The sequence below is a fragment of the Haemorhous mexicanus genome (genome assembly GCF_027477595.1).
Source record: "Haemorhous mexicanus isolate bHaeMex1 chromosome 35 unlocalized genomic scaffold, bHaeMex1.pri SUPER_35_unloc_2, whole genome shotgun sequence".
Classification (NCBI taxonomy): domain Eukaryota; kingdom Metazoa; phylum Chordata; class Aves; order Passeriformes; family Fringillidae; genus Haemorhous; species Haemorhous mexicanus.
In genome coordinates this window covers 18,333-35,725 of record NW_026775988.1, presented here as the reverse complement: position 1 = coordinate 35,725, position 17,393 = coordinate 18,333, and the positions used below count along the sequence as shown (strand labels likewise).

At 64.8% G+C, this 17,393-nt stretch overlaps 1 protein-coding gene across 2 annotated transcripts; it reads left to right on the top strand.

Moving 5' to 3' along the window:
• The first annotated feature begins 443 nt into the window (after window positions 1-443).
• GPKOW (G-patch domain and KOW motifs) lies at window positions 444-16,612 on the top strand. Of its 2 annotated transcripts, XM_059837406.1 has the most exons (12): window positions 444-665; window positions 1,000-1,229; window positions 1,299-1,417; window positions 2,051-2,154; window positions 4,276-4,408; window positions 5,346-5,375; window positions 9,999-10,101; window positions 11,673-11,754; window positions 12,899-13,001; window positions 14,125-14,195; window positions 15,243-15,327; window positions 16,423-16,612. In XM_059837406.1, the coding sequence occupies exons 1-12, from the start codon at window positions 469-471 to the stop codon at window positions 16,552-16,554; spliced, it is 1,389 nt and encodes a 462-aa protein (XP_059693389.1). In that variant the 5' UTR covers window positions 444-468; the 3' UTR covers window positions 16,555-16,612. The 2 variants fall into 2 exon arrangements, with proteins under 2 accessions (XP_059693389.1, XP_059693388.1); XM_059837405.1 differs by lacking the exon at window positions 5,346-5,375 and having other exon boundaries at window positions 4,276-4,438.
• Window positions 16,613-17,393: the final 781 nt, after the last annotated feature.

Here is a 17,393-nt window from a genome sequence, read left to right as displayed (position 1 = left end):
GTGCTTCCAGTATCCCCCAGCGCTCCCAGTTCATCCCAGTTCCCCCAGTACCCCCCAGTTCTCCCAGTTCCCCCCAGTGCTCCCAGTTTCCCCCAGTCCCCCCCATTCCTCCCAGTTCCCCCCAGTGCTCCTAGTTACCCCACTGTCCCCAGTTCCCCCAGTTCCTCCCAGTGCCCCCCGCCCCTCCCCCTCCCCCGGTACCGCCGCGGGGTCGCCACGGCAACGCGCGCGAGGCCGGCGGGCGCGAGCGGCCGGCGGGACGGGCTGAGCGACGGGCGGCCCAGCCAATCAGCGACCGCGACGGGCGGGGAGGGGGCGGGGCATATCGCGGCGGGAGCACCGATAGGAGGAGGCTCCACCAATCAGCTTCCGCAAAGCTCGCGGGGCGGAGGGGCGCCGCAAAGGCTGCTGGGAGTTGTAGTCCGGCTCAAGGACCGCTCTCTCTCCCACAGGGCCCCGCGGCGGAAGATGGCGGCGGGCGATGGCGCGGCCGAGGGCGCCGCGGGGCCGGGGCCGGGGCCGGGGCCGGTGTCCTTCGCCTTCAGCCGCAGGGCCGAGCGGCGGCGGCCCCTGCCCGCGGGACCGTGCGCGGAGCCCAGCGCCGGCGGTGACACCGAGAGCGACACCGACTTCCTGACGGCCGTGGAGGACCGGGAGCTACTCAGGTGGGTGGGGCTTAAAGATGTGGCACGCCCCCGAGGCTCGTTTGGGGGCGGGGCTTGGTTCTGGGGCGGGGCTCCGCTGCCGGTTTGGCCAGGAATGCTCCAGTGGGCGGGGCTTGGGGCAGGTGCGACACCGAGGGTGCTGTGGGGGCGGGGCTTAGGATGGGCGGGGCTTCGGGGTGTGTTCCTAATATGGCCGTGGTGGAGTGGCCTGGCACGGTCTAGTGTCTACTGTGGGGGCGTGGCTTGTCCGGGGGCGTGGTTTCTGGCCGGGAACACCCTTTTGTTTAAAGGAGGTGCTTTGTGGGCTTGGCTAACCCTGTGGTCCCGCCCCCAGCACGCGGCCGGCCCCGCCCCCCAAGAAGGAGCTGGTGATCCCCCTGATCCCCTCCCACCGCTGGAGGAACCCGGAGCCCCCCAGCGCCGACACAGACCCCGCCCCCCGCCCAGACCCCGCCCCCCGCCCAGACCCCGCCCCCCGCCCAGACTCCGCCCCCGGCACAGACCCCGCCCCCAGCGCGGACCCCCCCTCGGTGGAGGCTCAGGCGGTGCAGGAGCTGCTCCAGGGTGAGTTGGGGGTCCCGGGGGGGCTGGGGGGGCCCGGCTGAGCCCCCCTGACCCCCCCGACCCCCGCAGAGGCCCGGCAGAGCCAGGAGCGGCCCAACGGCGACCCCGGCCCCCCCGTGGCCATCCCCCTGCAGCCGCCGGAGCGGGACCGGGACCGGGACAGGGACACGGGCACCGGGGCACTGCCGGTGAGACACCCCCCGGGACCCCCAGACATCCCCTGCGACCCCCGAGGGACCCCCACAGCCCTGGGACCCCCAGACATCCCCTGGGACCCTCAGAATGACCCCCAAAATCTTCTCAGACCCTCAAACATCCCCGAGGAACCCCGGAGTGACTGACCCCACCTCAGGACCCCCAGAGTGACCCCCGCAGCCCTGGGACTCCTAAACATCCCCTGGGACCCCCAGAGTGACCCCCAGAGCCCTGGGACCACCAGAGTGACCCCCAAACATCCTCTGGGACCCCCAGTGTGACCCCCAGAGCCCTGGAGCCACCAGAGTGACCCCCAAACATCCCCTGGGACCCCCAGCGTGACCCCCGGAGCCCTGGAACCCCCAGACATCCCCTGGGACCCCCAGAATGACGCCCAGAGCCCTGGGACCCCCCAAACACCTCCTGGGACCCCCCAAACACCTCCTGGGACCCCCGTGGGACCCCCACAGCCCTGGGATCCCCAGAGTGACCCCCCCAGAGCGCTGGGACCCCCAGTGTTCCCTTCTCACCTGGTGCTCCCCCAAGCTGCCCTGGGGATCCCCAAATCCCCCCCAGCCCCACCTTTGGGCCCCCCCAGCCCCCCCAAGCCCCCCGTTTTGCCGCAGACCCCCCAGGACTACGCGGCCGTGCCCGTGGGGCAGTTCGGGCTGGCCATGCTGCGGGGGATGGGCTGGAGCCAGGGCCAGGGCATCGGCCGCACCTTCGCCAGGTGAGTCGGGGGGACAGCCCTGAGCCCCCTGCAGGGCACCCCCACACCGGGGGGGCCATCCCTGAGACCCCCAGAGCACCCCTGAGCCCCCAGCAGGGCACCCCCACACCGGGGGGTACCCCTGAGACCCCCAGAGCACCCCTGAGCCCCCTGCAGGGCACCCCCACACCGGGGGGTACCCCTGAACCCCCAGAGCACCCCTGAGCCCCCTGCAGGGCACCCCCACACCGGGGGGTACCCCTGAGACCCCCAGGGCACCCCTGAGACCCCCAGGGCACCCCCACACTGGGGGGTACCCCTGAGCCCCCAGGGCACCCCTGAGACCCCCAGGGCACCCCCACACCGGGGGGTACCCCTGAGCCCCCAGGGCACCCCTGAGACCCCCAGGGCACCCCCACACCGGGGGGTACCCCTGAGCCCCCAGCAGGGCACCCCCACACCGGGGGGGCCATCCCTGAGACCCTCAGGGCACCCCTGAGCCCCCCAGGGCACCCCCACACCGGGGGGGCCATCCCTGAGACCCCCAGGGCACCCCTGAGCCCCCAGGTGAGTGAGGGCACCCCCACACCAGGGGGTACCCCTGAGACCCCCAGAGCACCCCTGAGCCCCCTGCAGGGCACCCCCACACTGGGGGGTACCCCTGAACCCCCAGAGCACCCCCACACCGGGGGGGCCATCCCTGAGACCCCCAGGGCACCCCTGAGCCCCCAGGTGAGTGAGGGCACCCCCACACCAGGGGGTACCCCTGAGACCCCCAGAGCACTCCTGAGCCCCCCAGGTGAGTGAGGGCACCCCCAAACTGGGGGGGACTCTTGAGCCCCCCAAAGATGGGGGCTGGGCTGAGGCAATGGGCGGGAGGGACCCCAAACTCGTGGGGGGCACCCTGGAACCCCTGAACCCCCCAAAACTGGGGGGGACCCCTAAACATCCAACTGGGGAGAGTCAGGCTTCCAAGGGAAGATTTGGGGTGCCCTGATCCCCCAGGGTGGGTTTTGGGGTGCCCTGATCAGATGGATTTTGGGGTGCCCTGATCCCCCCAGGGTGGATTTTGGGGATTCTCCCGGGTGGAGTTTGGGGTCTCCTCACCCCCTTTTTCCCCCCAGGTTGGATTTTGGGGTGCCCTGATCCCCTCAGATGGATTTTGGGGTGCCCTGATCCCCCCAGGGTGGATTTTGGGGATTCTCCCGCGTGGAGTTTGGGGTCTCCTCACCCCCTTTTTCCCCCCAGGTTGGATTTTGGGGATCCCTTACCCCATTTCCCCCATTTTGGGGTCCCTCACCCCATTCCTCCCCCCCCCAGGGTGTATTTTGGGGTTCCCCCTGGTGGTTTTTGGGGTCCCTCACCCCCTTGCCCCCCAGGTACATTCCGGGGTCCCCCAGGTGCATTTTGGGGTCCCCCAGGTGTATTTTGGGGTCCCCCAGGTGCATTCCGGGGTCCCCCCAGGTGTATTTTGGGGTCCCCCAGGTGTATTTTGGGGTCCCCCAGGTGCATTCCGGGGTCCCCCCAGGTGCATTCCGGGGTCCCCCAGGTGTATTTTGGGGTCCCCCAGGTGCATTCCGGGGTCCCCCAGGTGTATTTTGGGGTCCCCCCGGTGCATTCCGGGGTCCCCCAGGTGTATTTTGGGGTCCCCCCAGGTGCATTCCGGGGTCCCTCACCCCCTTGCCCCCCCAGGTGTATTTTGGGGTCCCCCAGGTGCATTCCGGGGTCCCCCAGGTGCATTTTGGGGTCCCCCCAGGTGCATTCCGGGGTCCCCCCGATGCATTCCGGGGTCCCTCACCCCCTTTCCCCCCAGGTGTATTTTGGGGTCCCCCAGGTGCATTCCGGGGTCCCCCCCAGGTGCATTCCGGGGTCCCCCCAGGTGTATTTTGGGGTCCCCCCGGTGGGTTTTGGGGTCCCTCACCCCCTTTCCCCCCAGGTGTATTTTGGGGTCCCCCAGGTGCATTCCGGGGTCCCCCCCGGTGCATTCCGGGGTCCCTCACCCCCTTGCCCCCCAGGTGCATTCCGGGGTCCCCCAGGTGCATTTTGGGGTCCCCCCGGTGCATTCCGGGGTCCCCCCCGGTGCATTTTGGGGTCCCCCAGGTGTATTTTGGGGTCCCTCACCCCTTTTTCCCCCCCCCCCAGGGTGGTGCCCCCCCTGGAGCAGCGGCCCCGCCCGCGGGGGTTGGGGCTGGGGGCTGAGGCCGCCCCCCCCGGGACCCCCAGAGCCGGGGAGCCCCCCCAGGGCCCGGCCGTGGGAGACACCGTGGGCATCGAGGCGGGGCCTCACCGCGGCCTGCGCGGCAAGGTGAGAGCGGGATAGACCAGTATGGACCAGTATAAACCAGTATGGACCAGTATGGACCAGTATGGGGCAGTACAGACCAGTATAAACCAGTATAGAGCAGTGCAGACCAGTGCTGGGTGGGCATCGAGGCTGGGCCCCACCGCGGCCTGCGCGGCAAGGTGAGAGCGGGATAGACCAGTATGGACCAGTATAAACCAGTATGGACCAGTATGGGGCAGTACAGACCAGTATAAACCAGTATAGAGCAGTGCAGACCAGTGCTGGGTGGGCATCAAGGCGGGGCCCCACCGCGGCCTGCGCGGCAAGGTGAGAGCGGGATAGACCAGTATAGACCAGTATAAACCAGTATGGACCAGTATGGGGCAGTATAAACCAGTACGGGGCAGTACAGACCAGTATAAACCAGTATAGAGCAGTGCAGACCAGTGCTGGGTGGGCATCGAGGCTGGGCCCCACCGCGGCCTGCGCGGCAAGGTGAGAGCGGGATAGACCAGTATGGACCAGTATAAACCAGTATGGACCAGTATGGGCCTGTATAAACCAGTACGGGGCAGTACAGACCAGTATAAACCAGTATAGACCAGTGCAGACCAGTGCTGGGTGGGCATCAAGGCTGGGCCCCACCGTGGCCTGCGCGGCAAGGTGAGAGCGGGATAGACCAGTATAAACCAGTACAAACCAGTATGGACCAGTATGGGGCAGTACAGACCAGTATAAACCAGTATAGAGCAGTGCAGACCAGTGCTGGGTGGGCATCGAGGCTGGGCCCCACCGCGGCCTGCGCGGCAAGGTGAGAGTGGGATAGACCAGTATGGACCAGTACAAACCAGTATGGACCAATATGGGCTGTGCAGACCAGTATAAACCAGTATAGAGCAGTGCAGACCAGTGCTGGGTGGGCATCGAGGCTGGGCCCCACCGCGGCCTGCGCGGCAAGGTGAGAGCGGGATAGACCAGTATAAACCAGTACGGACCAGTATGGACCAGTATAAACCAGTATAAACCAGTATGGGCAGTACAGACCAGTATAAACCAGTATAGAGCAGTGCAGACCAGTGCTGGGTGGGCATCGAGGCGGGGCCCCACCGCGGCCTGCGCGGCAAGGTGAGAGCGGGATAGACCAGTATAAACCAGTACAAACCAGTATGGACCAGTATAAACCAGTATAAACCAGTATGGGGCAGTACAGACCGGTATAAACCGGTATAGAGCAGTGCAGACCAGTGCTGGGTGGGCATCGAGGCGGGGCCCCACCGCGGCCTGCGTGGCAAGGTGAGAGCGGGATAGACCAGTATGGACCAGTACAAACCAGTATGGACCAGTATGGGGCAGTACAGACCAGTATAAACCAGTATAGACCAGTGCAGACCAGTGCTGGGTGGGCATCGAGGCGGGGCCCCACCGCGGCCTGCGCGGCAAGGTGAGAGCGGGATAGACCAGTATGGACCAGTATAAACCAGTATGGACCAGTACGGGCTGTACAGACCAGTATGGAGTGGTGCAGGCCAGTATAAACCAATACAGACCAGTATAAACCAATACAGACCGGTATGGACCAGTATACACCAGTATAGGCCGGTATAGACCAGTGTGGGGCAACATAGACCAGTAGAGATTGGTACAGACCAGTATAAACCAGTACAGGCCAGTATAGACCAGTATGGACCAGTACGGACCACTGTAAACCAGTATGAACCAGTACAGACTAGTGTGGACCAGTATGGACCAGTATAGACCAGTATAAACCAGTGCAGGCTAATATAAACCAGTCCAGACCAGTATAAACCAGTACAGACCAAACCAGTACAGACCAGTACAGACCAGTGCTGACACCTCCCAGTGCTCCCAGTATGGAAATGGGGAGAGCTGGGGGTAACTGGGGCAGGGCTGGTGTGTGCTGGGCTTACTGGGAGGCACTGGGAGGGTGACTGGGCTTACTGGGAGGCACTGGGAGGGTGACTGGGGTTACTGGGAGGGTGACTGGGCTTACTGGGAGGCACTGGGAGGGTGACTGGGGTTACTGGGAGGGTAACTGGGCTTACTGGGAGGGTAACTGGGCTTACTGGGAGGGTAACTGGGAGGGTGACTGGGCTTACTGGGAGGGTGACTGGGGTTACTGGGAGGCACTGGGAGGGTGACTGGGCTTACTGGGAGGCACTGGGAGGGTGACTGGGGTTACTGGGAGGAGACAGGAAAAGCTCTGGATGTTACTGGGGGTAACTGGGAACTGACTGGGCTAACGGAGCTAACTGGTCTGACTGGTCCCTAACTGGTCTCTGACTGGTGTGACTGGTCCCTAACTGGTCTCTAACTGGTGTAACAGGTCCCTGACTGGCGTGACTGGTCTCTAACTGGTCCCTAACTGGTCCCTAGCTGGTGTAACTGGTGTGACTGGTCTCTAACTGGTGTGATTGGTCCCTAACTGGTCTCTAATTGGTGTAACTGGTGTGACTGGTGTGACTGGTCCCTGACTGGTGTAACTGGTGTAACTGGTGTGACTGGTCCCTGACTGGTGTAACTGGTGTGACTGGTCTCTAACTGGTGTGATTGGTCCCTAACTGGTCTCTAATTGGTGTAACTGGTGTAACTGGTGTGACTGGTCCCTAACTGGTGTGACTGGTGTTACTGGTGTGACTGGTCCCTAACTGGTGTAACTGGTGTGACTGGTGTGACTGCTCCTTGACTGCTCCCTGACTGGTCCCTAACTGGTGTGACTGGTGTAACCGGTCCCTGACTGGTGTGACCGGTCCCTAACTGGTCTCTAACTGGTCCCTAACTGGTGTGACTGGTGTGACCGGTCCCTGACTGCTGTAACTGGTCCCTAACTGGTCCCTGACTGGTGTGACCGGTCCCTAACTGGTGTGACCAGTCCCTGACCGGTCCCTAACTGGTCCCTAACCGGTCCCTAACTGGTCTCTAACTGGTGTGACTGGTGTGACTGGTCCCTGACTGCTGTAACTGGTCCCTGACTGGTCCCTAACTGGTGTGACTGGTGTGACTGGTCCCTGACTGCTGTAACCGGTCCCTAACTGGTCTCTAACTGGTGTGACTGGTGTGACTGGTCCCTGACTGCTGTAACTGGTCCCTGACTGGTCCCTAACTGGTGTGACTGGTGTGACTGGTCCCTGACTGCTGTAACCGGTCCCTAACTGGTCCCTAACTGGTGTGACTGGTGTGACTGGTCCCTGACTGCTGTAACTGGTCCCTGACTGGTCCCTAACTGGTGTGACTGGTGTGACTGGTCCCTGACTGCTGTAACTGGTCCCTGACTGGTCCCTGACTGGTGTGACTGGTGTGACTGGTCCCTGACTGCTGTAACCGGTCCCTAACTGGTCCCTAACTGGTCTCTAACTGGTGTGACCGGTCCCTAACCGGTCCCTAACTGGTCTCTAACTGGTGTGACCGGTCCCTAACTGGTGTGACCGGTCCCTAACTGGTCTCTAACTGGTCCCTAGCTGGTGTGACTGGTCCCTGACTGGTCCCTGACTGGTGTGACTGGTGTTACTGGTGTGACTGGTCCCTAACTGGTGTAACTGGTGTGACTGGTGTGACTGCTCCTTGACTGCTCCCTGACTGGTCCCTAACTGGTGTGACTGGTGTAACCGGTCCCTGACTGGTGTGACCGGTCCCTAACTGGTCTCTAACTGGTCCCTAACTGGTGTGACTGGTGTGACCGGTCCCTGACTGCTGTAACTGGTCCCTAACTGGTCCCTGACTGGTGTGACCGGTCCCTAACTGGTGTGACCAGTCCCTGACCGGTCCCTAACTGGTCCCTAACCGGTCCCTAACTGGTCTCTAACTGGTGTGACTGGTGTGACTGGTCCCTGACTGCTGTAACTGGTCCCTGACTGGTCCCTAACTGGTGTGACTGGTGTGACTGGTCCCTGACTGCTGTAACCGGTCCCTAACTGGTCTCTAACTGGTGTGACTGGTGTGACTGGTCCCTGACTGCTGTAACTGGTCCCTGACTGGTCCCTAACTGGTGTGACTGGTGTGACTGGTCCCTGACTGCTGTAACCGGTCCCTAACTGGTCCCTAACTGGTGTGACTGGTGTGACTGGTCCCTGACTGCTGTAACTGGTCCCTGACTGGTCCCTAACTGGTGTGACTGGTGTGACTGGTCCCTGACTGCTGTAACTGGTCCCTGACTGGTCCCTGACTGGTGTGACTGGTGTGACTGGTCCCTGACTGCTGTAACCGGTCCCTAACTGGTCCCTAACTGGTCTCTAACTGGTGTGACCGGTCCCTAACCGGTCCCTAACTGGTCTCTAACTGGTGTGACCGGTCCCTAACTGGTGTGACCGGTCCCTAACTGGTCTCTAACTGGTCCCTAGCTGGTGTGACTGGTCCCTGACTGGTCCCTGACTGGTGTGACTGGTGTGACTGGTCCCTAACTGGTCCCTGACTGGTCCCTAACTGGTCTCTAACTGGTGTGACTGGTGTGACCGGTCCCTAACTGGTCCCTAACTGGTCCCTAACTGGTCTCTAACTGGTGTGACCGGTCCCTAACTGGTCCCTAACTGGTCCCTAACTGGTCTCTAACTGGTGTGACCGGTCCCTAACTGGTCCCTAACTGGTCTCTAACTGGTGTGACTGGTGTGACTGGTCCCTGACTGGTCCCTAACTGGTCCCTAACTGGTCCCTAACTGGTGTGACTGGTGTAACTGGTCCCTGACTGGTCCCTAACTGGTGTAACTGGTGTGACTGGTGTGACCGGTCCCTGACTGGTGTGACCGGTCCCTAACTGGTCTCTAACTGGTCCCTAACTGGTGTGACTGGTGTGACCGGTCCCTGACTGCTGTAACTGGTCCCTAACTGGTCCCTGACTGGTGTGACCAGTCCCTGACCGGTCCCTAACTGGTCCCTAACCGGTCCCTAACTGGTCTCTAACTGGTGTGACTGGTGTGACTGGTCCCTGACTGCTGTAACTGGTCCCTGACTGGTCCCTAACTGGTGTGACTGGTGTGACTGGTCCCTGACTGCTGTAACCGGTCCCTAACTGGTCCCTAACTGGTCTCTAACTGGTGTGACCGGTCCCTAACCGGTCCCTAACTGGTCTCTAACTGGTGTGACCGGTCCCTAACTGGTGTGACCGGTCCCTAACTGGTCTCTAACTGGTCCCTAGCTGGTGTGACTGGTCCCTGACTGGTCCCTGACTGGTGTGACTGGTGTGACTGGTCCCTAACTGGTCCCTGACTGGTCCCTAACTGGTCTCTAACTGGTGTGACTGGTGTGACCGGTCCCTAACTGGTCCCTAACTGGTCCCTAACTGGTCTCTAACTGGTGTGACTGGTCCCTAACTGGTCCCTAACTGGTCCCTAACTGGTCTCTAACTGGTGTGACTGGTCCCTAACTGGTCCCTAACTGGTCCCTAACTGGTGTGACTGGTGTGACTGGTCCCTGACTGGTCCCTAACTGGTCCCTGACTGGTCCCTAACTGGTGTGACTGGTGTGATCAGTCCCTAACTGGTCCCTGACTGGTCCCTAACTGGTGTGACCGGTTCCTAACTGGTCCCTGATTGGTCCCTGACTGGTGTAACTGGTGTGACTGGTGTCGCAGGTGGAGGCGCTGGACCCCGAGACCGGGCGGGCGCTGGTGCGGCTGCAGCTGGGGGGGCAGGTGGTGGCCGTGAGCGAGCGGGGGCTGCGCCCGGCGGGCCCCGGTGAGTGACCAGTACGGACCAGTAACACCCAGTAACACCCAGTAACACCCAGTGACCCCAGGGACCCCCCCAGTGACCCCCAGCGGGCCCCGGTGAGTGACCAGTACCGACCAGTAACACCCAGTAACACCCCCGGTAACACCCCCAGGGACCCCCCCAGGGACCCCCCCAGTAACCCCCCCAGTAACCCCCGGCGGGCCCCGGTGAGTGACCAGTACGGACCAGTCACCCCAGTAACACCCCAAGGACCCCCAGGGACCCCCCCAGTAACCCCCAGTGAGCACTGGTGAGTGACCAGTACGGACCAGTAACACCCAGTAACACCCCCCAGTGACTCCCCCAGTAACCCCCAGTGAGCGCTGGTGAGTGTCCCAGTACGGACCAGTAACACCCAGTAACACCCCCAGGGACCCCCCCAGTAACCCCCAGTGAGCACTGGTGAGTGACCAGTACGGACCAGTCACCCCAGTGACCCCCAGTAACACCCCCCCAGTGACCCCCCCACTAACCCCCAGTGAGCGCTGGTGAGTGTCCCAGTACGGACCAGTAACACCCCCAGTAACCCCCAGTCAGCACTGGTGAGTGTCCCAGTACAGACCAGTAACACCCCCAGTGACCCCCTGTGAGCACTGGTGAGTGTCCCAGTACAGACCAGTAACACCCCCAGTGACCCCCTGTGAGCACTGGTGAGTGTCCCAGTACAGACCAGTAACAGCCCCAGTAACAGCCCCAGTAACCCCCAGTGACCCCCAGTAACTCCCAGTAAGCTCCAGTTACCCCCAGTATACACTGGGGAGTGTCCCAGTACAGACCAGTAACCCCCAGTGCCTCCCAGTAACCCTCGGTGTTTCTCAGTAATGTTCCAGGGTGTCCCAGTAACCCCCAGTGCCTCCCAGTAACAAGTTGGAATACTCCGGTGCTCCCAGTGCCCCCCAGTGCTCCCAGTGCCCTCCCAGTGCTCCCAGTAACCTCCCAGTGCTCCCAGTGCCCTCCCAGTGCTCCCAGTAACCTCCCAGTGCTCCCAGTGCCCTCCCAGTGCTCCCAGTAACCTCCCAGTGCTCCCAGTGCCCTCCCAGTGCTCCCAGTAACCTCCCAGTGCTCCCAGTGCCCCCCAGTGCTCCCAGTAACCTCCCAGTGCTCCCAGTGCCCCCCAGTGCTCCCAGTAACCTCCCAGTGCTCCCAGTGCCCTCCCAGTGCTCCCAGTAACCTCCCAGTAACCTCCCAGTGCTCCCAGTGCCCTCCCAGTGCCCCCAGTAACCTCCCAGTGCTCCCAGTGCCCCCCAGTGCTCCCAGTAACCTCCCAGTGCTCCCAGTGCCCTCCCAGTGCCCCCCAGTGCTCCCAGTAACCTCCAGTGCTCCCAGTGCCCTCCCAGTGCCCTCCCAGTGCCCCAGTAACCTCCCAGTGCTCCCAGTGCCCCCCAGTCCCTCCCAGTTCCCCCCAGTAGCTCCCAGTCCCTCCCAGTCCCTCCCAGTCCCTCCCAGTCCCCCCCAGTAGCTCCCAGTCCCCCCCAGTCCCTCCCAGTGCCCCCCAGTGCCCCCCAGTTCCCCCCAGTAGCTCCCAGTTCCCCCAGGTGCCCGGCAGGAGGAGGGGGGCAGGACGGGGACCCCCCGCGGGGGGGGGACAAGAGGAAGGAGCCCCCCCGAGAGCGGCAGGTGAGGGGGGGGGCACTTTGGGGGGTCTCATTTGGGGAGGGGTCTCATTTGGGGGGGGTTATTTTGGGGGTCTCATTTTGGGGGGGTTCGAGGGGGGCTCTGATTTTGGGGGGGCTCATTTGGGGGGCTTAATTTGGGGGGGTTGAGGGGTCTCATTTTGGGGGGGTTTGAGGGGGTCTCATTTTGGGGGGGCTTCGAGGGGGTCTCATTTTGGGGGGTCTCATGCTGAGGGGGCTTGGGGGCTCATTTGGGGAGGCTCTGGGGGGGCTTATTTTGGGGAGGGGCTCTGATTTTGGGGGGGACTCTCATTTTGGGGGGGACTCTCATTTTGGGGGGGCTCGGGTGGGGCTGTCATTTTGGGGGGCTTTGGGGGGGGCTCATTCTGGGGGGGGCTCTCATTCTGGGGGGCTCATGGGGGGCTCGGGGGGGCTCTCATTTTGGGGGGGGGCTTTAACCCTTGAGGGGAGGGAGCCCTTTGGGGGGGAGCCTTGAGCCCCCCAGCATTTTTGGGGAGGGGTCTCGGGGCTTTGGGGGGCCCCATGGTGGGGGGGGGGGGGTCTGACCCATGGGGGGTCCCTGGGGGGGGCTATGTCCCTTTGGGGGGGGGGGGTCTGTGCCCCTTTTGGGGAGGGTCTGACAATTCGGGGGTCCCTGGGGGGTGGTCTGACCCATGAGGGGTCCCTGGGGGGGTCTGCGCCCCTTTTGGGGAGGGTCTGACAATTGGGGGGGTCTCTGGGGGGTCTGTGCCCCTTTTGGGGTGGGGGTCTGACCCATGGGGGGTCCCTGGGGGGGTCTGTGCCCCTTTTGGGGTGGGGGTCTGACCCATGGGGGGTCCCTGGGGGGGTCTGTGCCCCTTTTGGGGTGGGGGTCTGACCCATGGGGGGGGGGGGTCTGTGCCCCTTTTGGGGTGGGGGTCTGACCCATGGGGGGTCCCTGGGGGGGTCTGTGCTCCTTTTGGGGTGGGGGTCTGACCCATGGGGGGGGGGGGGTCTGTGCCCCTTTTGGGTGGGTTCTGACCCATGGGGGGTCTGTACCCCCTGGGCGGTCTGGGGGGGGTCCCTGGCTGGGGGGGTGCTGGGTTTGGGGGTCCCCAGCCCTATGGGGGGGGGTCCCGGCCCCCCCCAACGCCCCCCGTGCCCCCCAGGAGCGCGAAGCAGCCCCGGAGCGCCCCCCACTGGCTGCGGCGGGACCTGCGGGTGCGCTGCGTGGACCGCGCCTTCCGGGGGGGGCTCTTCTACAACTGCAAGGTGCGACCCCAGACTCCCCGAAAACACCCCGGGAACACCCCGGGAACACCCCGGGAACACCCCGGGAACACCTCGATCCGACTCGGGGCACCCAGAACCCCCCCAGGAACCCCAAACCCCCCTCGGGCACCCCAAAATCCTACTCGAGAAACCCCATAACTGCCGGGAACCCCAAAGGCCCCCGGGGCACCTCAGACCTCCCTGGGACATCCCAACCCCTGGAAACCCCAAACCCCCCCAAAACCCCAAACCCCCCGGGAAATCCCAACCCCCCCCCCCCAAAAACCCCAAACCCCCCCCGGGAAATCCCAACCCCCCCCCCCCCAAAAACCCCAACCCCCCTCCCAGAAACCCCAAACCCCCCCAGGAACCCCAAACTCCCCCAGGAACCCCAAACTCCCCCAGAGCCCCCCAATATACCCAAGAACCCCAAAATCCCTCCAGGACGCCCCAAAACCCCCGGGATACCCTAACCCCCCCGGGACACCCCAAAAACCCCCGGGATACCCTAAAACCCCCAAACGGGGAACCCCAAAATCCCACTCGGGACACCCCAACCCTCCCAGGACACCCCAAAACCCCAGACTCCCCCAGAGAACCCCAAACTCCTCCACGATGCCCCAAGACACCCCAAAACCCCCCTGGCAACCCCAAAATCCCACTCGGGACACCCAGAATTCCCCAGGGCACCCCAAACCCCACTTGCTACACCCCAAAGCCCCCAGGGACGCCCCAAAAACCCCAACGCCCCCAGGGCCCCCCAAAATCCCCCACAGAACACCCTTGGCACCCCCCCCCACTGTCAGGGACCCCCAAACCCCCAGGGGTGACCCGGGACCCCCCAAGGGTTGGGGAGAGGGGGGGTCCCTGCCCCCCCCCTAGACCCCTGGGTGGGATTTGGGGGTGCTGAACCCCCCCAATAGAATTTTGGGGTGCTCCCCCCACCCCGATGCGATCTTGGGGTGCTGCCCCTCCATGGGATTTCGGGGTGCTGCCCCCTCCCCCGGGTGTTTTTTGGGTGCTGACCCCTCCCCGATGGGATTTCGGGGTGCTGCCCCCTCCCCCGGGTGTTTTTTGGGTGCTGACCCCTCCCCAATGGGATTTTGGGGTGCTGCCCCCCCAGATGCAGATCGAGGACCTGCTGGCCCCCGACACCTGCGTGTGCCGCACGGACGACGGGCGCCTGGTGGAGGGTGAGACCCCCCCCCGGGGGGAACTGGGGGGGTCCTGAGCCCCCAAACCCCCTCTGGCACCCCCCAAACCCCTCTGGCACCCCCAAAATCCCCCTGATCTCTCTGAGCCCCCCAAACCTGCCTGGGACCCCCAAAATCCCTCTGGGACCCTGAGCCCCCCCAGATCACCAAGACCCCCCCCCCGTGGCACCCCTGACCCCCCAAAGCCCCTCCCCAGAGCCCCCCTTGACCCCCCCATTATCCCTAACTCCCTGATCCCCCCGTACCCCTGAGACCCCCAAAGCCCCCTGACCCCCCCATTGTCCCCCCCGAGACCCCCAAAGCCCCCTGACCCCCCCATTGTCCCCCCCGAGACCCCCAAAGCCCCCTGACTCCCCCATCGTCCCCCCTTGGGACCCCCAAAGCCCCCTGACCCCCCCCATTGTCCCCCCCTTGGGACCCCCAAAGCCCCCTGACCCCCCCATTGTCCCCCCCGAGACCCCCAAAGACCCCTGTGCCCCCCCATTGTCCCCCCCTGAGACCCCCAAAGCCCCCTGACCCCCCCATTGTCCCCCCCTGAGACCCCCAAAGACCCCTGACCCCCCCATTGTCTCCCCCCGAGACCCCCAAAGCCCCCTGACCCCCCCATTGTCCCCCCTGAGACCCCCAAAGCCCCCTGACACCCCCATGCCCCCCCATTGTCCCCCACTGCCCTCCCGACCCCCCTGGGACCCCCCCAGGGGGGCCCCCCTGTCCCCCTCATTTTCGGGCCCATGACCCCCCTGTGCCCCTCCTGACCCCCCCAAAGCCCCCTCCCCTGCTCCCCTGTGCCCCCCATGCCCCCCCATTGTCCCCCATTCCCCCCCTGAGCCCCCCAAGCCCCCCGTGACTCCTGACCCCCCCCATTGTCCCCCCACTGTCCCCCCCCTGCTCCCTCTAGGGACTTCCTGTGCCCCCCCCGATGCCCCCAAGCCCCCCCTGACCCCTCCATTTACCCCCCCGTGCCCCCTGGGACCCCCGAAGCCCCCCCTGACCCCCCTGACCCCCCTGTCCCCCCTGACCCCCCCAGGCTGCGCGAGGCCTCTCTGGAGACCGTGGTGCCGCGGGGCAGCTCCGAGCGCGTCATGGTGGTGCTGGGGGAGCACGCGGGCCGGGTGAGACCCCTCCCCAGGCACCCTGGGACCCCTCCCCAGATACCCTGGGACACCCCAGATACACCCGAGACCCCTCCCCAGGCACCCTGGGACCCCTCCCCAGATACCCTGGGACACCCCAGATACCCCTGAGACCCCTCCCCAAATACCCTGGGACACCCCAGATACCCCTGGGACCCCTCCCCAGACACCCTGGGACCCCTCCCCAGATACCCTGGGACACCCCAGGTACCCCTGGGACCCCTCCCCAGACACCCTGAGAGCACCCAGATACCCCTGGGACCCCTCCCCAAATACCCTGGGACACCCCAGATACCCCTGGGACCCCTCCCCAAATACCCTGGGACACCCCAGATACCCCTGGGACCCCTCCCCAAATACCCTGGGACACCCCAGATACCCCTGGGACCCCTCCCCAGACACCCTGGGACACCCCAGGTACCCCTGGGACCCCTCCCCAGACACCCTGAGAGCACCCAGATACCCCTGGGACCCCTCCCCAAATACCCTGGGACACCCCAGATACCCCTGGGACCCCTCCCCAAATACCCTGGGACACCCCAGATACCCCTGGGACCCCTCCCCAAATACCCTGGGACACCCCAGGTACCCCTGGGACCCCTCCCCAGACACCCTGGGACACCCCAGACACCCTGGGACCCCTCCTCAGATACCCCTGGGACACCCCAGGTACCCCTGGGACCCCCAAATAGATCCTGGGACCCCCAAATATACTCTGAGAGCCCCCCAAAATATACCCCGAGACCCCCCCCCCAAATACCCCCAGATCCCCCTCCCCAAATCCCCCAATCCCCCTCTCCAGCCCCCTCCCCACCCTGTCCGTCTGTCTGTCCGTCTGTCCTATCCCCAGCCCCCTCCCCACCCTGACCGTCTGTCCGTCCGTCTGTCTGTCCCATCCCCAGCCCCCTCCCCACCCTGTCCATCCGTCCGTCTGTCTGTCCCTCCCCAGCCCCAGCCCCCTCCCCACCCTGTCTGTCTGTCCCATCCCCAGCCCCCTCCCCACCCTGTCTGTCTGTCTGTCCCTCCCCAGCCCCCTCCCCCCCCTGACCGTCCGTCCGTCTGTCCGTCCCGCAGCTGGGCCGGATCCTGGAGCGGGACCCCTCTCGGGGCCGGGCCCTGGTGCAGCTGGGCCGGGCGGGGCCCGCGGTGCTGCCGCTGCCCTTCGACAGCATCTGCCACTACCTGGGCGGGGGCGACGACGACTGAGCCTCCGGACCCCCCGGAGCCCCCCGGAGCCCCCCGGAGCCCCCCGGACCCCCCGGAGCCCCCCGGAACCCCCGGAGCCCCTCGGAGCCCCCCGGACCCCCCAGTTCCCCGGGCAGCCTCGGGCCGCGGGCAATAAAGGGTGCAGAGCCGGCGGAGCAGCCTCGTTGTGTGGGGAGGGGGCACCCCCAAACCCCCTGGGCCCCCCAAACCCCCTGAGCCCCGCAAACCCCCTGGGCCCCCCAAACCCCCTGGGCCCCCCAAACCCCCTGGGTCCCCTCAAATCCCCCTGGCCCCCCCCCAAAACCCCTGGGCCCCCCAGAATCCCCCTGAAGCTCCCCAAAACTCCCTCACAGCCGCCTAAAATCCCCCTGAGCCCCCTCGAATCCCCCCTCAGCCCCCCAGAATGCTCCTGAAGACCCTCAGAACCCCCCTGAAGGCCCCAAACCACTCTGAAACCCCCCCAAAACTCCCTCACAGCCCCCCAAATCCCCCCAGAACCCCCCTGAAACCCCCCAAAACCCCCCTGAACCCACTCGAAGCCCCCCAAAACGCCCAGAACCCTCCTGAAACTCCCCCAAAACCCCCCTGAAGCCTCCCCAGAATCCCCCTGAAGCCCCCAAAATGCTCCTGAAGCCCCCCAAAACTCCCCTGAAGTCCCCGAAAACCCCCCTGAACCCCCTCCCCTGAAGCTCCCAAAGCCCCCTGGAGCACCCAAGACCCCCGTGAAGCCCCCCCAAAACATTCATGAACCCCCAAAAACCCCCCTAAAGCCCTCAAAGCCCCCCTGAAGCCCCCCAATCCCCCCCGACCCCCCCTTTGCCGGCCCCAAAGCGCTTTGC